General features: G+C 47.7%; 1 protein-coding gene across 9 annotated transcripts in view; it reads left to right on the forward strand.

Annotated features, from left to right (window-relative positions):
* The window catches only part of itpr1b (inositol 1,4,5-trisphosphate receptor, type 1b), a 115480-nt gene that overhangs the window by 57859 nt on the left and 32621 nt on the right, over window positions 1-25000 (forward strand). For 6 of the 9 annotated variants that reach the window (XM_053652970.1, XM_053652973.1, XM_053652977.1 and 3 more), the window contains 10 exons: window positions 258-387; window positions 1828-2015; window positions 16574-16757; window positions 17012-17262; window positions 17636-17836; window positions 18398-18508; window positions 18712-18807; window positions 20603-20737; window positions 21956-22063; window positions 22329-22560. In XM_053652970.1, coding sequence (XP_053508945.1) covers window positions 258-387; window positions 1828-2015; window positions 16574-16757; window positions 17012-17262; window positions 17636-17836; window positions 18398-18508; window positions 18712-18807; window positions 20603-20737; window positions 21956-22063; window positions 22329-22560 — 1636 coding nt within the window. The remainder of the gene's footprint in view (window positions 1-257; window positions 388-1827; window positions 2016-16573; window positions 16758-17011; window positions 17263-17635; window positions 17837-18397; window positions 18509-18711; window positions 18808-20602; window positions 20738-21955; window positions 22064-22328; window positions 22561-25000) is intronic. The other 3 variants (XM_053652972.1, XM_053652978.1, XM_053652976.1) reach the window with 2 other exon arrangements.

Below are 25000 nucleotides of genomic sequence, written 5' to 3' on the forward strand. Positions count from 1 at the left end.
TGTATTAACATAAAACATGGTGATTATTATTATTATTATTGTGTATATAAGGAATTATGAGCATTAAACCTTAACATATAAGCTATATGTATAAACACACAGGCTCGGTTTGTTTGTTTGTTTGGTTGTTTACTTATTTATTTATTTATTTCCCCTGTCCTTTCCTGACCTAGAGCCCTAAAGTGACATGTTGAGGATCACAGCTGATGTTAGTTAAATCGGACCTTGTTTGACTCTGCTTCCTCTTGCGTTGCCAGGGTGAAGCTTTGAGGCAGATCCTTGTAAACCGTTACTATGGCAACTTCAAGCCAGGAGGACGGAGGGACAGCCTGACCACCTTCAGCAATGGACCCCTTGGCCCCGGGCCACAGAGTAAAGCCCCGACAGGTCTGTGTTTATAGACAGATTCCATTCACAGTTCTGACAATGTGTGTTATATATAGTGTGTGTGTGTGTGTGTGTGTGTGTGTGTGTGTGTGTGTGTGTGTGTGTGTGTGTGTGTGTGTGTTCACACAAACAAACATAACTAAAAGAGTCTAAAGGTTTAGTTTTGGTCGCTGAGGTGGAGGCATAGCATTACGTCAATGGAACGGCAACAAAAGGTGTGTGTGTGTGGGGGCATTTTAAAAATTAGTATTAAATGTCCCCACAAAGATAGGAATCTAACACGATCTACCTCGTGGGGATATTTGGCCAGTCCCCACATGGTTGCAAAATGTTCCTTTATTTTGTTTTTTGTTTTTTTCCAACAACAAGATCTTGGTTAGTGTTAGTGGGATGTGTAGGCATAGCATGAGTTAGGTACAGTAATAATTACGTCAATGGAAGGTCCTCACTTTGTGTGTGTGTGTGTGTGTGTGTGTGTGTGTGTGTGTGTGTGTGTTATGTAGACAATTTGTGCATGCAGATCGGGTCGGTGTGTGTACACCTTAGCTCAAAGCTTAAACTAAACCGCTTCTGCCACACACCAGGTTTTAATAGAGGGCTCATCATCCCTTTATTCTCATTTTCAGTTGTCCGTCTCTCTCATCATCCCTCCGTCAGCGCCTTCATCCTTCTGTTCCTCTCATCATAAGTGTATCTGTTGCTCGCTTCAGTACTGTTTCTCTGTTTAGCTTTTTATTACTCTGTCTCTTTATTCCTCTCTCTCTCTCTCTCTCTCTCTCTCTCTCTCGCTTTCCCTGCCCTTGTCACCTTCGGTGTTTTTGTGCTGCATGTCCTACATTTTCAGAGCCGTCTCTGCTGTTGCCAGGCAACGGGAGCAGGATGCCCACGCTTCCTGTGGGAATAGCCTGCAGACGCACCTGCTACAGGAAGTGTTTGTGTACGTGTGTGTGTGTGTGTGTGTGTGCTAGTGTGTATATGGAAGGTAAAAGCTAAACAACGCGAATCGCCTCACGACGCCACGGTGCTGGGTTTGCACGTTATTTCATACGGTTTGTTACTCAGCCAGTTTTCCTGTAATTCGAAATGTTTCGGTCCCAAGACACGGGTAGTGTCACGTAAGTGCCATAGACGACATCTATCTCTGTCCTTCCCCTGTCTGTCTGTCTGTCTCTGTCTGTCCTCAAAAGGCCTTGGACGCCTACATACCGTATACGTTCAAAAGTATGCGGACGCTAAACTGTTGCCACGTAGCTAGCGAGCGCCCCTGTGCACAGAGCGGACTCTGAGAAGACGTGCTTCGCTACGGTCGGAGTGGAAGAACTCAAACACTTGAGAGGGGAGATTATTTTAACAGCATAGGCGGAATAAATCTGGAATAGTTTTGTCCGTATGTTGTGTGTGTCTCTGGTGTGTGAGATCCTGCCCTTTTTCCCGCCTTAGCGTCCTCCGGTTGTTCGGTGGGAGCGCGAGGGGAGCTGAGCCTGGCCGAGGTGCAGTGCCACCTGGACAGAGAGGGAGCCTCGGACCTCGTCATCGACCTCATCATGAACGCCACCAGTGACCGCATCTTTCAGGAGAGCATCCTGTTGGCCATCGCCCTGCTCGAGGGAGGAAACCCCGTCATACAGGTGCGCCTCTCCCGCACTTCTTTCTGAACACATCCCAGGGATCTCAGCGCCTCGAGAATTTGCGGCGTATCCGTGTGTTCAAAACGCGGCCGATCCTCATTCGTATCGGTGTAATTAATATTCCAAAGAATTCCCATGCAAAATGATATTACAGTAAACAACAGGCAGACTTCATCGCTGGAGTCACTTCGGGTCAACTTTATTTTCGCATTTTATATATCGCAAACAGCTTTCTGCTAACCGTCGGTGGTATCGAGGGCTGGGCGATATGATGAAGACGATATAACATCGGCATTGTGATAAATTATGCAACGATACGCGTTTCTGAAATATTGTGGATATATTGTGGATATCTTTATTAATGCTTTCATGTTGTTTTTATTCAATTTGTGTATTTAGACGCTAAATAAGGGGTTTATTTTGGGGGGAGGGCAACCCCAAAATAACGTTGCAACACTGCTAACCTGTATATTGTACATTGTTAGCTAACCTGTATATCGTGATGCATATCGTGTATCAAAGAAACGTCTTCAGGAAAATCATATGACATTTTTGTCCAGTCTCCCCACCCTTACTAGTGTCTTTGTACTGCAACTATTCTAGCAGGTTATTCTAGCTCAATTGCATGCACGTCGACTGTTATCAAACGTTTGCAATTCATTAGGTCGTTGAATCACAAAACAGGCACGTGCACGCTCAGACGCCCATGCTCGCTATGCAAATCCGACACCGGTGACGTCTTTGCCCCGGCGGCTGAAACGCCGCTGCTGATTGAGTGGAAGCGGGAGACCGAGTACTTTTCAGCACGTGCAGCTCGGGTGCGTTGCTGCAACCGATAATAATCCTGAAGGACGTGTAATGCAGTGCTGACAAGCGTCTGCATCTACGCGTGGTTTTCGAGAGTTTGACGTCGGATTTCATTGTCAGTAAAATCGAGAGCACGCGAACGTCGGCGTTTCGACCGAGACGGGAGGAGGAGAGGAGAGAGATGGAGAGGAGAGACGGATGTGCACTTTTCCATCTCCTCAGATAATTCCAGCATCTCGCGTCAGTGTCGCCGAATCCCTCCCCCCTCCCCACCGCCACCCGTTTGTGTTGCCTTGGCAACCTGTCAATCCGCTGACCTCACAGTGAGGTTGTGCGCAGGCAGGCGAGGTTGGGGGGCTGAGAGACAGACTGTGGTACAATTCACCACATAGCACGGTTTGTGTATGCATGTTTGGTTTTGTTTTGTGTTGTGTGTGTGTGTGTGTGTGTGTGTGTGTGTGTGTGTGTGTCTGTGTGTGTGTGTGTGTGTGTGTGTGCGCGTGCGTTCATGCCTGCGTGCGCACCCTTGCACAAACAGTTCCTGTTGCGTAATCGTAATGAGCTTGTTATTTGCATAGCCGTTCTACCTGATGCTCCCCCAACTTCCAGCAGGCTCTCGCACAAAGCTGCTCACATGAGGGTCTGTTACATAAACCAGGGCTGGCAGAGCAAACACACACACATACACACACACACACACACACACCAGCTATGCAATAAACACACACACTTCAACTGGGCCGCTGCTCAGTGCCAGAACCAGGAGAGAGAGAGAGAGAGAGAGAGAGAGAGAGAGAGTGAAAAATAGAAGAAGAAATAAAGTGTCTGTAGGCAGTCTGTAGTTTTTACCTGTATGAAAATCACTCAATATAAGTTCTCGGTTACTCTGTGGACAAATATAAGATTACGAACTGGATTATCCATCATCTGTGTGTGTGTGTGTGTGTGTGTGGATCTATGGCTGTCAAATTGATTTTAAGATTGCATTCAGATTTTAATTACTTAAATGGTGGCTACACCGATCAGCCGTAACATTAAAACCACTGAAAGGTGACGTGAATAACGTTTGATTATCTCGTTACGATGACACCTGCGATGAGGTGGGATATATATTTATTAGGCAACAAGTGAGCAGTCTGTTCTCGAGGTTGACGTGTCGGAAGCAGGAAAAAGGGGCAAGCGTAAAGATCCGAGCGACTTTGACGAGGGCCGAATAACGATGGCGAGACGACGGGTCTCGTGGGGTGCAGCGGTTAGGACCTACCAAAAGTGCTCCGAGGAAGGACAAGCGGTGACCCAGCGACAGCGTCGTAGGCGGTCATAGGCGCCCAAGGCTCGTGGGGAGAGAAGGCTAGACCGTTTGGTCTGATCGCACAGAAGAGCTACTGTAGCACCAACTGCTGAAAAAGCTCATCCTGGCTCTGATAGAAACACAGTGCGTCTCTGTGTCTGCGCTCTGTAGCTGCAGACCGGTCCGAGCGCCCATGCTGACCCCCTGTCCATCACTGAAAGCTCCTACAATATGCACACGAGCATCAGAACTGGACCATGGAGCGATGGAAGAAGGTCTGATGGATCATGTTTTCTTTTACATCATGTGGAAGGCTGCGTGTGTGTGTGTGTGTGTGTGTGTGTGTGTGTGTGTGTGTGACGCTTACCTGGGGAAGACATGGCACCAGGATGCACTATAGGAAGAAGGCAAGCTGGCGGAGGCAGTGTGACGCTCTGGGGAATGTTCTGCTGGGAAACCTTGGGTCCTGGTTCAAGGTGTTGAATCGGCCTCCGAATTCCCCAGATCGCGACCCGATCGAGCGTCTGTGGGACGTCCTGGACGAACAAGTCCGATCCATGGAGGCCCGACCTCGCAGCTTGAAGGATCTGCTGCTAACGTCTCGGTTCCAGATACGACAGCGCACCTTCAGAGGTCTTGTAGAGTCCATGCCTCGACGAGTCAGAGCTGTTTTGGTGGCACAAGGAGGACCTACGCGATGTTAGACAGGTGGTTTTAATGTTATGGCTGCTTTTACAGACATAGAAAACATTAGAGTTGTGCTACATTATGCATTTGTACATATATATATATATATATTTATAATCAACTTTCAGATTTACTCACATTACGGTAATGTTTATTTTTTGTTTCTGATATTGAACTCGATGAGACATTTCTTAGATGACCCGGGGTTCGTTTAGACATGCTTATCAAGGTGTTGTCTATCTAACACCTCTACATTTGCAATACCATGCCCTTTTTTGGAAATCGTTCGCTGTATACATATGATTCAGTAAATGTGAGAAAGAAACACGCCGTAATGACACGCCCGTATTTTCCCCGTATCAAGCAACAGCGCCGGTCATTTGTCCGAAAGGTTCAGAAGGTGCATGATTTAATATCGGCGTATCTTCGACAGTCGAACGTGCACTGTTTCGCCTCTGCGCATGTAGATATAAAGCCGGGATAGTATTTGAATTCGACGGACGACGCGCTTTTACAGGCTCGTTCAGCTGGAGAGCCTTTAAAACACTTCTGTTGTCATCTGTGGGTGTGATTTAGGACAGATGTGCGTACTGGGACCTTTCTCTAGCGTTAGCGGGGGAATTACAGCTTTTCGCTTATCATTTCTGTTCTTATGTATTCTCTGTCTGATTTCACATTGAATCACACTTTTTTTTTTTTCTTTCTTTCTTTCTCGTCTGCTTATCTCAATCTTGCCCTTTGATCCACTTCCCCCTTCCTGACGATCACGATCACCTTATCACTAACCGATCTGTATAAAGTGTAACCGATGACGACCGTGCAGTATCTTCATGTCTTGCAAACAAACACCTTCTACGTTACGCTTAATATGACTCACGGTTATGCCTTTTTGTCTCTTGGTTTCCATGGCGATGACGATGTGACTCAGCAGCTTCCCCGCGTCTGTCCGCACCGTCTGTGACGCGTGCTGACTTTAAACCCAGTTCGCAGCGGTTAATCGGGAGAATTGATGGCTCCGAGGCCTGCGAAGATCATCACCCGATTCCGCATCGACCCCTGTAATCGAACGCAAACTCTTGTTTGTTGCGTGCGTGCGTGCGTGCGTGCGGGGTAGCGCTGAGCGAATCTAAACGATGTCAGCGGACACGTCACATTGCCGCGTGTTGCGTAAGGAGAGTCCTGCTGCCCTGCTTCTTTTACAGAGGAGCTTTTTGTTTCGGAGTAGCAGAAACGGGTCAAAAGCGCTCGCGTTCCTCCTGGCTTTTTTTTTTTTTTTTTTTTGCGGCGTGTTTGTTTTTGAGGTAATCTGGCTCGGTTGCCGGGCTGAGACACAGCTGCTGTGGATGGAGAGGAGAGGAGAGGAGAGGAGAGGGAGATAAAGAAAAAGGATGGAAGAGAGAAAGATGGAGGAGGACAGGAGAAATATGACGAAGGTGCCAGTTCTAAGCGGAGGGGGAAAAAAAAAAAGAAGTGGAAGTGAGATAGTGAACACAATGAGAAGTGGGACAGGCCACAAACCCCTGCCAGCACCAAAACCCCACGTCTGCATGTTTAAGTCATGCTGAAGTAGACGAGCAGTCGTTAACGTGCCTGTGTCTGAGCTGGATTTGTTCATCTATAGAAACGTTGGGTCTTTCCCATTGCGGGAGGATGATGCAAGACAGACACATACTGATAGAAAGAGAGAGTGTTGTTTGTTTTTTCTTCATCTGCTCCTTCTCTGAAACTACCATGTACTTTCAGTGTCTGTTCCGTGCTCATACCTAGATCTCCCAGCTAAACCCTAGCACTTCCGCCTCGGCCACGCGCGCCGTGCCAGATTCTTCCTCCGATAACGCGGCGGGAACGCGTTTGCGATTCCGATGTCGGTTCAAGCCTGACTCTCTAACGGAGAGAGGATACTGAAACTGTTTTGAAAGGATTTGCTTAATGTTTCGCCTGAAACATCTGGCTCCGTGCAGGTGTCAGGGCAGGAAAAGTTTAGTCCAGAAGTAGTAGCGTAGACACATCGTAGTGCACACTTGCTCCTCTTTCTCGTGGAAACCTCCGACCGTACAGTGGCTATTAAAAAAGAAAGAAAGAAAAGAAAAGTTTACACACCCCTGTTAAAACGGTAACGAGTGAATAAATCGTGTCGGGTTTATTCCCACCCATATTGCGATCGAGGAACCAACGGCGTTCGCGTGGGAAACGGATAAAAAGGTTTTACGATAATGAGAAGAACCGCAGGAACCTGGTCGCACGACATTTCTAACGCGGCGTGTGACTGTGCTCAGGATCAACCGGTCGCAAACCAAACTCGTGTTCAAAACTAACGATCATGCATACACCCGTCGTCAAATATGCGATTCTGATTAACCCCAAATGAAGATCAGCTGTTTCTTGACATCATCTGGGTTCCATCCGACTGCGGAAGCCGTGGTCCAGAAAGGACCCACGTCCCTTTTTCATGGAAAAAAAAAAAAAAAACAACCATCCAAGCCCACCTACATCCAGACCGTGTGGCAAAATGTATTATGGTGTGATGAGAACAAGGTGAAATTTTTGGGGCATGATTCGAAAAGATTTGTTTAGAGTAGAAACAAGGCATCTCATCACCCAGAGAACACCGCACTCATGGTGAAACATGCTGGTGGCAGCACCATGCTCTGGGTCTGCTTCTCTTCAGCTGGGATTGGAATCACCGATAGCCTCACATCCCCATCTGGAAATCGAACAGCTGGAAATGAAGAAACTGTCACCTTCCAGCATGATCGCGACCCAAAGCGCAAATCCAGGTTTCACGAAGGAACGGCTTGAGAAGATGATGATCGGTGTTTTGGAGAGGCGAAATACCTCTGGAGTCGTGTACGTTGGTAGACTTTTAGCCAAAAAGACCGGGTGCTGTATTACAAGAAAACGGTGGTGGTAGTAGTAGTAAAGGGGTGTGCATACTTCTGCGACCAGGTTCATGTGTTTGTTTGTTTGGTTTTTTTTCCCCCCCGTTTGTTTTTCACTTGAATTTTTGTTGCGATCTCACGTTAAACGTGGAAAGAAAGCCGGGCATGATTTTATCCTGATTTCATTTGTTTACCTCACAAAACCCTGCGATTTTAACAGGCGTGTGTGGACGATTTATATCCACCGTAGCTGCCTTTTTCAAAATAGCACTTATTTCAGAAGAGGCAAAAAACACGGACTGTCCCAGACTTCTGAAAACAGGCTCACCGATTCTTCCGGTTCGTTTAAACCAAATTTCGAAACCGTCCGATTAGTCTCCGGGGGTAAACAACACGGCCTCGGGGTTCGGTTTATCGCAGCGCTATACAGATGTGTGCTTTCGCACACCATTTTCGTACTCATTTAGACTCGCGAATGAAATGGTTTTCGATTTACTCCAGACAGTAGCTCAGCGCGGATCCCTCGTCCTCTAACTTGAGAGATTACTACAGGACATCTTTGTAGCGCGAAAGAATTCTTCGTGTTTGATCGTTTTCGGACGAGATTTGTCCGAATAAATCTAATAAAGCGATGTTACGTATATACTTGTCTGACGTTAGCGAATCAAACGTATATTGATTAGTTTTAATATATATATATATATATATACGTATATATATGTATATATATTAATTAAAATCAAACCATTCTTCATGTACACTGACAGGAAGCAAACCATTCCAGATGTTTTCGCTGGCTCATCTCTCACTTTATTTTGGAGGAAAGACGGCGCTTTTGGCGTATTTCTGAGCGGTAACTCGTAGCGGTGCATCCCGACGTTGACTTGAGGAGCCCCTAGACGAAACGCATCAAGATCGGTAACGCGCTGTAATCTGAGGAAGCGTCCTTGGTAGTCCCGGCAGTGTTGTATCGTTTGGTTCTAAAGGCAAAAATGATTGACAGTCGCTCAGATTGGACACCGTAATGAAATCAGGCGCTTGAAGACAATGGGACATAATGCACACGATATTGTAAGGACGTTTAAGTCCTGGTGCCAGATAACTATATAACTGGATCCTTTGGTACTGCACCCCTGGTATCTGATTCAGTGAAAAATCCTGGTCCTTCCTTTACGGATTGTAAAAACAAAAACAGTACACTGTTCGCAAAATAAACTCTGCAAACTACAATCAGCACACACAGTTCTCCATGCTCGGTGGCTCAGTGGCTAAGCTTCCGGCCTGGACGGCTCAGCAGCGCGCGGTTAGTGTTTTTTCCTGCTGCGGCACACCTGATTTGAATGTCACAACGTCTGACCTGAAGTGGGTGATGTAGTTTCGCTCGTGGATTTGCCTAAAAGTGTTTTAGGAGGGGTTAAATTCGTACCCCACGCAGACCGAGCTCGGATGTTTCCGTCGTTAAAGCCTGTGGAAGAAGGATGAAGAAGAATAAAACTGCTGGAATCTGTGTTGACGGTTCAAACCTGTAGCACACGGTGAGATCCACTAATCAGACAGGATATGGTCAGTGGGGACTAAAATTAGCAAGACTGCAAGGGAAAGAATGAGGAAGAGGGGAGGGAGGGGGCCGGCGCAGGGGCTGGCGGTGGGGGGAGGGTTGCGTGTTGGAGAAGTTGCGAGAAAGCTGGTTTTTGGATGACCCATGACGGAAGCACTCGCCCACTCTGTCCTGGCAGCTAGAGAGAGTGGGCTGCAAAACCGCAGACGTCTCATCTGATAAACACACACACACACACACACATTGTACTCTGTCCCACAGTCTTTTTCCTATCCGAAACACATCTTCTTTACACCTATCATCTGCTATAGAGCAGGTAAGGAAATGATGCCCAGATGCACCGCATATATTTCTGTAGAGGGAACCCAAAGCGAGACTGGATACACACTAAACATGCATAGGCAAATCACCTAAAAAGGAAATGCCATCATCTTCCTGTTAGTTGTCACTGTGTTTGCTGCTGTGCCTCCTCAGGGCTATGAAAATCCAGGTTCAGTCACTGTTTGCAGTTTATGCAAAGGTCAAAAGCCGTGCCCCCTCTGGCTCGTGAAAAGAGATCATTGTAGGCCGAGTAGGGCAGAGGTCCAGATGGAGGATCGTTTTACTACCCAGAACCGGGTTTGTTTTAAAAACAATGTTCACGCGCCACATTATGAGCACAATACCGATTCGTTGTTCGAGTCCAACAGCTAGAAATGTACCACTTTATTTATATGTTCGCGCTATTAAAGGGATTTTTCCACCCACAAAACACAAAACCCAAACCTCTCGGCTTGCGGCACGTAGACACGGGCCCGGAGGTTCCTAAGAAAAGTATAAATAGAACAGAGTTTTATTACAGGGCAGCTGGGAAGTCTTGTGTGTGTGTGTGTGTGTGTGTGTGTGTGTGTGTGTAAGTAACCAAGGCGCTTCTGCTTGGGGTTGCGGTCAGGGTCTCAGTGTATATCTATGTATTGACCTTCTTTTGTGGTCTGGGGTACTTAGAGTCAGGAACAACAGCCCCTATGCGACACTGGAAAACGTTCAAAGAAACGGTGCAGCTCGCGAGAAACAAAACAAATCCACGAAGTTCACCCTCTCGAGCACAATCTGGCCAGAGCGCGAGGGCGTGCTCGTGTTTTGTCATTCTGAACCCGGTGTCGCTATGCGGAGAGGCGAAAGACTCCGCCTCCTTCCTCGTCAGCAGCGGAGATGCGTTTCACAGAGGTTTCAGGTCACTGGTCACACCTGTTCCTGCCATCCTCACACATGCACGCGCACACACACACACACACACATTCCATTAAACATTAGCTCCTGACCTACATAACTTCTCCAGAAACAGGCATCAGCTTGCATGCACGTGTGTCTAATGGTCAGATACAAGCAAGCGCACACACACACACACACACACACACACACACACACACGTACACATGCACACGTAGCGATCCTCTCGTGTGGACTTTGAAATAGTCAGACGTACTCAGAAGTGTGTGTGGCTAGCACCCGGTTTTATTAGTCCTTCCCTCTTTCTCATACTTCTTAATGAAAGGGAACAGGTGTGAGGGCTGAGATTCAACTGGCAAGAGATAGTGTGTACGTGTGTGTGTGTGTGTGTGTGTACGTGTGTTTGTCAGGGGGTGGGGGAAGGAAATAACAGAGAGAAAGGCTTCCATCCAACTGCAGCTTATTTACTCCCACAATATGGAGTTGTGGATTTTGCTGGTCTAAATTTCACTCTTCAGTTGCCAGGGCTCGTAAAGCACGGAGTAGCCCCTCTCGCTCTCTCTCTCTCTCTCTCTCTCTCGCGCTCTCTCTCTCTCTCTCTCTCGCTCTCTCTCTCGCTCTCTCGCTCTCTCTCTCTCTCTGAATTAGTACGTGTTAAGCGTGCGTAGCTCCTCTCCTATCAACACCGCCTCCAGCGCACATCGTGTATACATTTATACTAGAGATATAACCGAATTCAAATATATTATCCTGATATACTGTCCCCCCCCCCCCTTGTGAGAAAGGTTCACATCTGGTCGAGGCCAGAGGCGTGCGTCAGGCCCGGAATACTGTCACAAATCCCCATCGCCACGCTCCGAAATCTAGCGGAAAGCCGACGCGGAAGAGCGGAGACTGTTATGATGGCAGCAAATGATGGGGACTCAATCTGGAACGCGATGTTCAATAGACACACGGACGCGACGGTCAGGTGTCCACATAACCGCACGGGTCCAGCACACATCTGTAACGGAGACCAGATGTGAACTGGAGTGATGTAGCTGAGGTTGAGGAACTGTAAAACTGCCCGAATTTACACACCATGCTGCCATGTCTACATGTAAATGTGTAAAAAATAAATAAATAAATAAATAAATAAAATCCTCCGGTTTAGGCCACATCTCCTTCTGGTTTAATTCTGAATACACATACAGATATTTGGAGCACTAAACCCATTGCGTTATACACCTAGTATTGACATATTTCCCACTGGGGAAGGTCCGATACTGTATGACGTGTAGGATACGCAAGACTCGAGCAAGTATTTGTCCGGGAACGGATTGTCTGGGAACGTTTTCCTCCGCGCACCGCGTCGTGTGACGCTGCAGGTCAGAGTCCACGTGATAGAGCTGGTCTGCACCGGTGGGTTTTGTTTTTAGGGCTTAAACCAGAAGAAAAATGGAGAAAAAGGAAACGAAGAGTGTGTCGACATCGAATAACACACACAGGCCCGGATATTATTACGACTTCTGCTTTCTAAGTGTCTGAGTTTTAGTCTGTATGCGTACGTATGAGTGACCTTGAGCCGGTTTTAAGGTTAACGGTGAGCGAGAGAGAGCGAGCGAGCACGGATACGCCGACACCTACATGCCGGTATCACCTTTCTAGAGTCTACAAAGCATCCTAAACTGAGTGAATCCCCCCCCCGTGAAACTGAACATCAATCTTATCTGCGCGCAGATGTTATTCGTGCCGATAAACAGAGAACTGTCAGTGTGTAGGGAATTTTTCTGTTTCATAGATGTGTGGCATATCCGGGACCCTCCTGAAAACACACACCGAGTGCATCTTGCAGTATGTTGTAAAAAGCTGCACGGCGTGTGAGAGGCGTGTGAGAGGTGTGTGAAAGGTGTGTGGCGGTTAGACAAAGTGTGAGAATGTTTGTGTTTGGCGCGTGAGGGGGCGTTCGTCTGTGTGCCCTGACTCAGATCTGAACATCAGCGTGCCGCCCGCATCGAGGTGACTGGTTTGTTATTCAGACTGCAGTTACGGTGAGAAGGACCCGCCGTACACACGCCCACTCTCCCAGCTCCCCTGGTTCCCGTGGTTACCGGGATGATGGAGCGACGGCCGCTAGCTCAGAGGCGGCGGGGTCGAGGCGGGCGAGCCAAGCACCTATGAGTGGGTCTTATGCAACATCCCCTTGTTGATGCTGTGAGAGAGAGAGCGAGCGTGTATGGGGAGTGGGCTGATAGCGGAAGCCTGACCTGCTTCTCTGTGTATGCAGGCGGTCGTTTAATGACGCCACCCACACACAGCTCCTCATGCTGGCGCACTTCCTGCGGAGTCCGGCCGCCCTGCGCCTGGAATACTCCACTAAAAACGGCACTGAACGAGAGCCTGCTGAAATGACCAGCCGCGTGACCTCCGTCGATTCATTCAGCCCCGGCGTCGTATCCGACTCCGCGATTAAACGCGCCGTATTAGACGCACGGGCCGACGACGGACGCGGGCAGCAGGCGGATTCCGAGAAGCGCGGTCCAAACCTCTTCGAGGGGACGAGCGCGGTCGTTTTCTTGAACTTGCGAAAACTTGCATGAGAGTGCATTTCCTGCCGCGAGCTTGCTCTCTTGCTTGAAGAGAACGTGTAGGCGTGTACGGATGACCACGATGACTGCTCCTTCAGGGGTCATCTGTGTCACGATGTTATTTTGATTAACTAGAACCCCTCCCATTGTGCGCCGTTAAACCTCTGAGTCATCGGAGTTTTTACATTTTTTTAAAAAATTTTTTTTATTAAAGGTATTCTTACGAAGTATTGACATGCTGATTACACACACACACACACACACACACACACACACAAGTATGCAGACACACCCTTTTTTTTTTGGGTGAATTTAAGCACCAGTTGTGGGTTAAAGTAACTGCAGCTGTGTGTGTTTGAAAGCCAGAAAGCTCTGATGCTGAGGCTGAAGTGGATGTTTGGGGGTTGAGAGGGTGAAGGGCGGGATGGAGTTACTCCGCACAGGTTTGTGGGATGCTAATATTTTAGCTAAATAATGCTAAAAGCACGCAGGTGGAGATTGTCTGTGTAATTACACAAACCACTGTAATCATGAGAATACCTGATGGAATGACCTCAGATACCAGTCTTGACCAGAGTGCTTTCCAGTAATCAGCATTCATTTTACTTTAGAATCTATTACTTAATGTCTGCTACCGATTGAGTCAGTGGAGAGTGTGTGTGTGTGTGTGTGTGTGTGTGTGTGTGTGTGTGTGTGTGTGTGAGTGTGACTGACTGCGTTTATTGGCAAAATAAATCACCCACGAGGTGAATTTTTGTCTGCGTGTCACCGTAAACCATCATGAGTCAACCCGATACATGTAGACTCTCACACAGCACGTAAGCAGCATGAGAAAGGTCACGTATGTCGCAGACCCTGCGCGGTACTCACAGCTTCAGCTCTTATTACACCAGCTGCTCCGCTCAGATTTGCATTCGCCCAGACCGATTCTGATGAATGCATGTGAACTACGTTTACATGGACGACAGTACTCCGATTAAGAGGGCGGCGTGTAAACGGCGATTATCGATGACCTTAACGTGATTAAAGTCACGCTCGAAGTAAACACAAACGGAATTAAGACGTGTGCTGTTTTAGTCGCGTTATGGACGTGCGCTGCAGACGCGTACGCACCTTAATCACGCTGTTAACGTCGCGCGGGGGTTTTCACCGCATTGTGCGACAGGACACGTACACACACGGCAGCGCTCGACCGTTTGACGGCGAACGAGAGAGCGCGGCTGCGTCCCAAACCGCGTACTTGCCTGCTACGGTATATAGTAGGAGAAATACATGTATCTGGGCTACTATATCGACGGTAAGTACGCGGTTTGGGACGCAGCCCACGGCTTCAAGCAGTCGTCTGTCTGCACGTACGGCACGAGAAATAATTAACCGCACTTGAAGCGTTCGCAAAAATTAAAAATAAAAACACCCAAAACTGTATACGGTCCCGTAACGAAGACCAACCGTATGTCGATACGTGAGATTCTGGAGGGACGTCGGACGGCGTGGCGCGGCGACGTAACGACGTGTGCTGTTAATCGATCTGTGTTCTATAACACGTAAAACGGGAACATGACAGGAGTATTCTAAAAGCGACTCGTGTAAACACCTTAATCAGAATACCGTCTTATTCAGAGTAAGGTCAGTCATTAGATCACTGCTGCCCGTGTAGACGTGCTCAGTGATGCTGGTTGGTTTTTCCCCTTTTCTTGCCCTCCTGCGATGGGCTGTTTTTCTGAGTTGTGGTCATATGCTGGTCAGGTGCTGCCGCGTCGTCAACATCGGCTGATTCCGCGGGGTTGTTTACACACGCGGTCATGAGTCCTCCACGTTCACGCTGTCTGATGTTATAAACTGGTTCTTGTCTTGTGCAACCCGTGTCGATCCACCCAGCAGCTCCTAATCTGATCGAGAGATCTCTGAATACACGCGTCTCTGTAGAAAACTGAAGAGCTGGCCGTTTTTGTCGGTTCATTAGGCGCGTGGAATGAAGTTAACAAACTGTTTTGAAGTAGCTCTTTCTTTCTCATGTCTTGGATTATTTAAATTCGCGTGTGTGTGTGTGTGTGGCAGTGTGTGCTTTATTCCCTTGAGCGTGAGTGAGTTTAACCTGGATAGAAGGCCACTTTATGTAACAAGCTTTCAAAACTGGCCTAGAAGCCGGCTGATAACTTTCCCTCCCTCCCTCCCTCCCTCTTCTCTCCCTCTAGCTCCGACACGCCACACACTCATTTCGTGCCTGTTTGGCTTGTGAAAGTAGGGCAGGATTTTCCTACGCTCCTTTTTTTCTCTCTCCTTTTTTTTTTTTCCTGGCCCAGAGCACGAGCCAGCAAGTCCCCTTTCTCTCTCTCTCTCTCTCTCTGTGTGTGTACTCTGTCCCCTCAGCTGAGTTAAGTGCTTATGTAAGGAAGGATTGTTGGGGGGGGGAGGGGAGAAAAGCAAAAAAAAAAAAAAAAAAAAGGAGGAAAGTAGGACAGGATATACCAGAGAAGAAAAAAAAACCCGACACACAGTCCTCCAGCCTGAGCCGTAGCGCCCCTGATCTGAATTCTCCACGTTCAGTTCAGTCACCACCAAGACGAAGACCGAATGTGCGTCATATATTACTGGATATTGTTTTCCAGATGCATTACTGAACTTAACGGAAACCAGCATTTCACTGCAGAGAGGAAAAATATTCTTGTCATGTGTGTTTCAGCGTGTGTGTGTGTGTGTGTGTGTGTGTGTCGTCATAAACTGCCAAAAGGCAGATGGCGATAAATCAGGTGAGCTGAGGGAGGCACTCCAGGTTATTTCAGTGTGTGTGTGTGTGTGTGTGTATGTGAAAGCGAGAGAGAGAGTGTGTGTGTGTGCGCGTGCGTGCACGTGGGTTATGTAACTCTGGTGGTGTGAGCTAGGCAGGCAGTAAACAGGGCTGAGGGAGGGACGTGAGAACGGAACCCAGGAGCATGGCTGCACCGTGCCACGCTTCATGAGGTCTTTAAAGGGACAGGCCGTTAATTCCGAATGAAACGCCCCGTGTGTCCAAACTCCACCGGACTCCTTTTCTGAGCTCCTAATGAAGCCCGGGTAACTGTAGCTTTCGGGGAAATTCCGCTGCCATGCGAAGCTCTGTGTTTTTCCTGCTTGCCGGGTTTCAGCTGATGGAAAAACTCAGTCAGGCATGTTAAACCAGAGCGGCTCTCCAGCACCGGCGTTCACCTCATCTCATCCTGAGTCTGCAGGAACTCTCAAAAATGTCGACACAAAAACAAATCGAACACCTGCGACTTTCGCATCAGGGTACGCTTTAGCCGAAAATAACCACGCCGCTCACCAGAATTTTCCAGAGACTGGTATTTCGTTCATATTCTCTGCTTCTGCCCTTCTGTCTCTTCCTACAGCACACTTTCAAATGAACTGCAGCTGGAATAATAATAATAATAATAATAATAATAATAAGCTTGTGAAGCGTTCCTGCAAAACACCTGTTTCAAAATCTTCACTAGTTCCTAGTAGAAAAAAACGTTTGCTTGGTTGCAGAGTACTACCTTCCTTCCTTCAAGTGTTCTTTCTTTCCATCCCTTTTCCTCCAGCGATCGTTCTTCATCAGGCTGACGAGGGACAATAAGTCGGAGAAGTTCTTCAAGGTGTTTTACGAGCGGATGAAGCTGGCCCAGCAGGAGATCAAAGCCACCGTGACGGTCAACACCAGCGACCTGGGCAGCAAGCGCAAAGACGAGGACACGAACGACAAGGAAGCGCCCGCCAAAAAGAAAGGTCAGGGCCTGCACGGGACATACACCTCCGGAGAAGGAAGGAAGGAGGGAGGGAGGGAGGGAGGGAGGGAGGGAGGGAGCGGTCGAGTAACTCGAAGGCCGTTAGTGTCGTTTTTACATGTAAGGACATTGTAAAACAAATCTAAGAATTTTGAAATGAATAACCGCCGTACTTTACTACACTTAAAGCGCATCTCAGTAATCGAGCGAAATCAAACACGCGCAGATCTTTATCACGGCTGTCTTCTCCTCCAGTAAAGGATGTCGCCGTGGTCACGGAAGAGGTGCGCGAGCAGCTTCTGGAAGCTTCCACGGTCACAAAGAAGGCTTTCACCGCGTACAGACGGGAGGTGGACTCGGACGAGCATCTGGGCGGGGGTGAAGTCCCGAGCGCCTCGGCGGAGAAGAACCAGGACGAGAACGAGATGAGCGTCACCATAACCATCATGCAGCCCATCCTGCGTCTCATGCAGCTGCTCTGCGAAAACCACAACCGCGAGCTGCAGGTCAGCACCAGGCCCAGTCTCTGTACTGCCCCGAACCTGTGCTAACTAATGGGCCAAGACATGACCGGGAACGTAGAGAACAAGTAGGGAAACAGCCCTCGGGCTAGACCCCGCTTGTGTCAGAACTAGGTTTGGTTATTCTATAGGATATGTTTTGAAGGTTAATTCATCATTCATAAACCGAACCCTAAATATGGAACGCTGCGCACGTTCCCACGACAGACGTAAACTCTAGTCTCCGTGGGTGTTCTTCCTGAATCCCTTGTGCGCTGACGTCTCGAGTGCCAGCGCGCATCCTTTTATATCCCGTTGACACGTTTTCCACTGAGCTGTTATCTTCTCCACCTCTGTCTCTCTTTATTTGCCTCTGCAGAACTTCCTGCGCTGTCAGAACAACAAGAACAATTATAACCTGGTGTGCGAGACGCTGCAGTTCCTCGACTGCATCTGCGGCAGCACCACAGGAGGCCTGGGTCTGCTGGGGCTCTACATCAACGAGCAGAACGTGGCTCTCATCAACCAGACCGTGGAGAGCCTCACCGAGTACTGCCAGGGCCCGTGCCACGAGAACCAGGTGGACATCCGAGCACGTTCGCACTTACAGACGCACCTTTCTGCAAGCAGTACATACTACAGTACGGGCACTCGTATAAAAACGCACCCGAGAAAGCGTTAAGAACCCAAGGTTCCTGCATGTGGAGGGAAAGGCGAGCAGATCTGACTCCGCCGCACGTTATTCCCAGGTTTCTTCGGCGTCAAAGGCTCCGAATTGTATAATAGCAGCGGCGCTTTGTTCCGTACCGATGATGTCATTACCATTTTCCTCAGGAACAGCATAATCACCTGATAGAGATCGAGCGTTTCAGATCGTGCTCTCGTTAAAGGAACACCGTGCCCGTGTAATCTAACGCTAATCTGTCCGCGGGTGTCCGAGAGTACGGCTGCATCCGTGCGTGTTTATGTGCCCGTCCGTGCGTTCGTTCATTTCCAGACCCTCTTTTATGTTTTCGTGGCTGGTAGCTCGGTGCTATTAGATTAGTCGGAATCTCTCTTTATTGCTTTTCTGTGAATTTTGTTCGTTAGTAGTAACAAATGACCGACTCGAGCGACGCAAACCTCCTCCCGTGTCTTTCAGAACTGCATCGCTACTCACGAGTGCAACGGCATTGACATCATCATCGCGCTCATTTTAAACGACATCAACCCTCTGGGCAAGAAGAGGATGGACCTCGTCCTAGAGCTGAAGGTGTGGACACACACGCACGCACGCACACACGCACACACGCAAATAGCGTACTACGCATCGCTTTTTGGCGAGCGTTTCGAACGTAGACGTAGTAGACGTCCGCTCGGATCGTAGCCGGGATCCAGTCGTCTCCGAGACGTAGAGAAGAAGGTTCGCCTTGACGCGAGTAGTAATTCTGAGACTTTTTCCTCTCTGTTGAGCAGAATAACGCCTCCAAGCTGCTTCTGGCCATCATGGAGAGCCGTCACGACAGCGAGAACGCAGAGCGGATCTTGTACAACATGAGGCCTAAAGAGCTGGTGAGTGATGGAGGCCGTCCTACACCGTGCATAATTCCGCCGGACCTCGTTCCTCAGCCGTTCGGTAGAGTCGAGAGAAATGACGGGAGAGAGTTCGGTGTCCATCCGGCGCAGTACACGCCGAGCCGAGGTCGGAGGAAAACGCTTCGACGCCAAAACCGGGTCAAGAGAAAGCATTACCGAGTTTCTCTGGAATCGGTTTTTAAGCCAGATTTCATCCTACAAAAAAAGGATTAAAAATTATACCTGAATTTCTAAATATCTCTGAATGAATCTCTAAATATCCGTAATATTTCCTTAACACCGATCGGGACTATATGAGACGATGGACCAAAACGTATTTGATTTGTGTGTGTATTTATAAGCGATTTGAACTTGATCGCCAAATCCGTATATATATATATATATATAGATATATATATATATAGATATATAGATATATATGTGTACAAATGCAGTAGATAATAATCACAGTTAGCCGATCTTCAGCTGCGTAAACGTACACGCACTCCGGAGCGGAAGTAAGATACGAACGCCTTTACCAATTCACAGGATTTTCACCATCTCTATTATTATTATTATTATTATTATTATTATTATTATTATTTTATGTAAACGCTTCGTATTGAACTATTTACAAATAAATCCGTTCATATCCGAATCGATGCATTTAACGTATGAAATAAAATGGATACATTTTACAAGTGATAAACGAGGCCGAGCGTGCGTAAGGAGTCTTGCGTAAGTATTCACCCCGTCTGAAGCTTTCCCCTTTCTTGTAGTGGTACATCCTGGAACTGAAATGAAAATTAAACTAGGATTATGTGTCACGTACACAAAATAGCCCGTGATGTTAAAGCGGGAAACCTCTCGGCTGCTTCTCTGACGAATCCCCTCTGTTCTTGATTACCGGCCGCTCTTGTTGGACGGCCTCCTCTAGGAAGGATCATCGGGTTTAAGTTTAACGCTGCCGCAGAGGATGTTCGTGTTTGGCCGGTTTTTTTGTTTTGTTTTGTTTGTTTTTTTTAAATCACCAAACCCTGATGAATACTTTTGCCGAACTCTTGGACAGCACGATGCTGTTTGTTTATAGGTACAGGACGTTTTCTTCCAGGAACAGGTGTATTTGTCTTGAGATCATGTGACACTTTAATTGCACGCTGGTGAGCTCCACTTCACGTGACGTCTGATGTAACCAGGACTGACGTACGTCCCCCTCCCCACTTCAATTGAGAGTTTCAGGTTGTAAACGTTCAAGTGGGGCGAATACTTATGCAAGCCATTATATATGTTTTACTAGGTACGTTAAAGGAAATTTTCTCTTTTTTTTTCTTTCTTCGACGTGTAACTCTAAATAAAAAATAAAGTCGCTCGGATGAGACAGGAGTGTCTGAGAGAACGTCTTTGTATGGGACACCTTTGACTGAAATACTTCCTTTTGCGTGAATCTATAACGACTTATCGGAGTTTTCTGTTCTTTTCCCGATACGAGGAAACGTCGAGACGTTTCCGTGCGCCATGACCGCGCGTACGCCGCCGCCGCCGCCGCCGTGTATTAAAGTGTTCCTTTACCCGGGGTTGTGGAATGCCGAATGCCCTGTTGACTTCTCGTTTTCAAACAGACATGTTTCTGCAAGCGCATGTTTTGCATTAAAGCGAAAGCACGCACATACACTCGAATCACTGACGCACGAACGTGCACGTCTAAACAAAGCACATGCGCGCACGTGCACGGTTTCTCACACACACACACACACACACACACACGTGTGGTGTATGTGGTTGATGCATGCAGGTGGAGGTGATCAAGAAGGCTTACATGCAAGGAGAGGTGGAAGTGGAGCACTCTGAGGAGGACGGGGAGGGCGAGGAAGAGCACGCCGCCTCCCCGCGCAACGTCGGCCACAACATTTACATCCTGGCCCATCAGGTACACGTTCTCACACGGTTTCAGTCTCATGCAAATACCTAGAAACAAGCGTATACACACACACACACACACACTTCTATAGACACAAATTTACATAAACATTTGCATGTCATTATGTGGGTCACGAGCCAGTTACATAAATGCCGTAAGGAATTAAAACACTAACGCACCGGGAAAAGAAAACGCCGTCCAAGAAAACGCCGATTTCAAAGGAAAAGTCACACAGATCCTTAAAAGAACGCTTTTGCTTATCATCCGCATTATATCTGCAAAAATATTTACATGTACATGAAATGAGCTTATTCAAAGCTACCGCGTGTGAGATTTAAGAATTTTCAGTCTCTCTGTCAGAACTAGTCCGATCTCCATGTGTTTTATTACCTAATCTTTATTATATAATCGGGGCAAGCAGACCCCCCCCCCCCCCCCTCACACACACCTCCTTGATGACTCACTCTGGCCCCGTGTTCAAAAACACGGATCAGCACACCTCCCGATAGCAGAGAGTCCTCTGGCTAAACAATATTATAACAATCTCTCGACAAAGGCGAAATCGGCTGACTGTCACGTCGTTCGCCAGACTGCCACCACATTAGAGGGCCGATAAACGCCGTTCGCGTTGGACGGAACGCGATCAAGCTTCCATCGACCCTCAAAACCTCCATCACGCCACTTATCCTGTAATATCCAATAACAGTTCCTACAGGTTTGATTTCTCACTCGCTCTCCTCTGATTGGCTGCCCGCTCTTGTCTGTCAGCGTGTAGTCAGACTTCTTTCGCGCCTGAAGCTCGAGCGTGATGAACGTCTGACGTATCCGAGCCGGCGCGTGATACGTGAACACGTTTCCAGCCGATTAAACCCCTGACTCAGAATTACGACGACAGACCCTCGGCCTGTCAGATCTGGAGATCAGACTCTTCGCCAGTGAATACTCGTTTGAGCTTTTACGGCTGCACGTAACGCTGTCCTTCAGCATGTCCTTCGATTTTCTTTCCCGGTCTCTTTCCCCGCTCATATTTGCGTCACGTACTGTAGAGAAACTCAAGATATTTGATGATGATTCATTAAAGATATCAAACGAACGGTATTCGAACATGCATAGTTTCATCTGATTTCAGAGCACGCTGTTTATATGACCACCTGAATAATCTGATAACTGACAGAACTATCTCACACACAGAGTGTTTATCACTTTTCTTTGTGTGCATACGTACAGCTGGCCAGACATAACAAGGAGCTGCAGGCCATGCTGAAAGCGGGAGGGACGTACGGTGAGGGCGACGAAGCCCTGGAGTTCTATGCCAAGCACACGGCTCAAATAGAGGTCTGTACTTCCTGTTTCTGGCAGCCATTTTGGATCCTCAGATTCTACTCCTTGAAAGACACCATGGCGGTTGTGTAATATGAAGCGTACCGGGTGTCCTGTATTAGAAGAAAACCCGTAGGACGACAGGTGTCTGTCGATGGCCGCTTTAATCCGTTTGTCGTAGAACAAGCCGCAAAAACGCACGTGTATTTTCATGTATAGACGGTATGCTGCTCGTGACGGTTTCACAAGGTGTTGAGTGTAACTTGTGGTTGCCGCTCAGATCGTGCGCCTGGACCGCACCATGGAGCAGATCGTCTTCCCCGTGCCCAACATCTGCGAGTTCCTCACGCAGGAGTCCAAGCTGCGCGTGTACTACACCACAGAGCGAGACGAACAGGGCAGCAAAATCAACGACTTCTTCCTGCGCTCTGAGGACCTCTTCAATGAGATGAACTGGCAGAAGAAACTGCGAGGTACTCAAGAGACCTCTGGTAGCGCAGACTCCGTGCCCTGTGCGTGGCCCCTCTCACTTCCTCTCTGTCCTAAATAAGGTGACTTACACACTCTCTGACTCTCTCCGGGTGGAGCTCAGGGCGTCTATCTATCTCAGGCAAAAAAACCCCTGACCTCGTCACGCCAGGGGAGAGAGGAGGGTGTGTAAAAGCAGTTTAAAGTAGCAACTATAAGTTCATTTCTGTTAAGGCATGTGCATTCAGTGTTATAAGTGTCTTTATTTGCAGGCGGAGTCGAAAACGTCCGGGGTAAAACAAACAAACAAAAAAAAAAATATATATATATATATATATATATATAGTCCCGTAGCCCTCGGCTAGCTCTCCCGAAGATCAAGCAGGTTCATCGGGATCTCCTTTTGAAGGAGAGAGGGAGAAGAGCGAGTGCAAGGGGGAGCGCTAGTAGGAGGAAGGGGTTGATAAGAGTTCAGGTGTGTGTGTCAGGGATGACGAAGCACGTGGGAGGAAAAGAAAAGAGCTCTGAAGCTAGGAGGAAGGATGAGCGATACCTCAGGAGAAATGAAGGCAAACGATCAAGCCTCGCTTCTGTTAATAAAGTTCGGATGGAGAGCCGGAGGAAGCGAGGGAGAGCTGGGAGAAACAGCGAGTGAAAAGAAAAGGAACGAAATGACGTGCGAGGTTGAGAAGAAACGACAAGGGGGGGGGGGGAGAAGGCAGCAATATTAGTAATTTGTGTCCAGTGGGAGAGGAAAGGAGAGCGCTTTTGTTTCTGCTTATTCTCTATTAGATTCGGATTTTTTTTTTTTTTTAATTACACGGCGCCAAAGAGCACTCGGTAATTGGGATAAGGCGGTGTAACCTCGTATACCGGTAGACCCGGTTTACTTCAGGGCTGTCGGGAGGTCTTGGTTAAAAAAAACGTAATAGGATATAATGCCCCAACACACACACACACACACACACACACACACACAGTATTTTAGATTAGAAGGCTGTAAGTGTTGTTAAAGGTGTTGCTGCTTCCTGATCTTTCTCCACACAACAGCAGTTTCTTATCAGTTCAAAACATCAGCGCCAGAAGCCTCGTCCGTCAGCACTGTGTGGTGCGGTAGTATCGCGTGATAACGTCGCGGCATAATGGCATACCGTTATACAGGAATTGATCATCATCTCACCTAAAAAAATTTTTTAAAAAACCCCAGAACATATCCCTTAAACCGCATCGTGGGATTTTTATTTATTTCTTTATTTCTTTATTTTTTAAAACTGGATTGGCTCGTTTATTTCTTCCACATTGTTTGATGATGAAATGACGGCGAGAGAATCTCTTTCATCTGTTGGAAACAAGATTGTACGAAATGGCGCTCTCCCTGATTCAATGCAACGCTGTAGGCAGACTGCGACTCACAGGAAGTGTTGCACGGTGATGCAAGTAATTACAGTCGTCTCGTGGGAATTTCACCCCGTCGATGAATATACTGTCTATAACGGCGCCTGGCAGTCTGTGGCATGAACCCGAAAACTGGTTTTAGGTCGGACACGCAACAAAGTACAAAAGTCTGAGTACTAGGCAACTAGGTGACTCGACTTAGCTAGAAGTACGGATAGTCATTGTTCCCTCGACGAGCAGACTCCAGAGCGCTTACACGGATGCAGATCGTTTAACGATGTTCAGCCGGAGCGCATAAGAAAGTACCGTCGTCGTCATTTGACCCAGCACCTACCAGCCGATTAAAAACCGGACCGGATTGGTTGGTGTAATCAGAAATCAGTTTTTCCTGATGTCCCAGTGAAAAAACAACTCAAGGTCCAAATAGTGATCCACGGACGTGTTTAAGGACGGTCCATAAACTCTAGTTGTTACGCACCGAGTGAATTTCCTCTTCATTATTCCTTATAAAACAATGACCTTGCTGGATATTTTGCACGATTACACAAGCACCACGTGACCGACAAGGTTTTTTACAGATTCGAGACAAATTGTTCCTTTGTAAAGGGGGTGGGGGGGTGGATACGGAGTACTAACTAAATATAAAGCTCAGCATATTGAGTTGAGTTTAAATGGCTCGTGCTCCAAGGTCAGCGGTTCGAACGTGCTTCACGGGTCCGTTCCAGCAGCTCTGAATAGAAGCCGTGGAGGTTTCCATAGAAACCAGCCCATGGTATGCCCCTTTAACTGTTAATGCTCCGGTCGAAATGGGACATTTCGGACGTGCGCTCCTGGTAAATTAGCCCGAGCCGTGCTAACGGGACTCTGTGGTCTCCAAAATAAAATGTATACAGTGAGCTAAAGATGAGCTAATCACACGAACACGCCAACCTTTACCGTATATCCGACGACCGTGACAGAATAAGCGCCCGGTAGCATTACACCAGACTCCCACCTGAGATCGTCTGAGGACTCGCAGGTGCCTGTGTACGGGTTTGTGTACGGGTTTGTTAAAAAAAACAACAAAAAAAAACAACAATTTGCAAACTA

This window comes from Ictalurus furcatus, chromosome 21, assembly GCF_023375685.1.
Source record: "Ictalurus furcatus strain D&B chromosome 21, Billie_1.0, whole genome shotgun sequence".
In the NCBI taxonomy this organism is placed as follows: domain Eukaryota; kingdom Metazoa; phylum Chordata; class Actinopteri; order Siluriformes; family Ictaluridae; genus Ictalurus; species Ictalurus furcatus.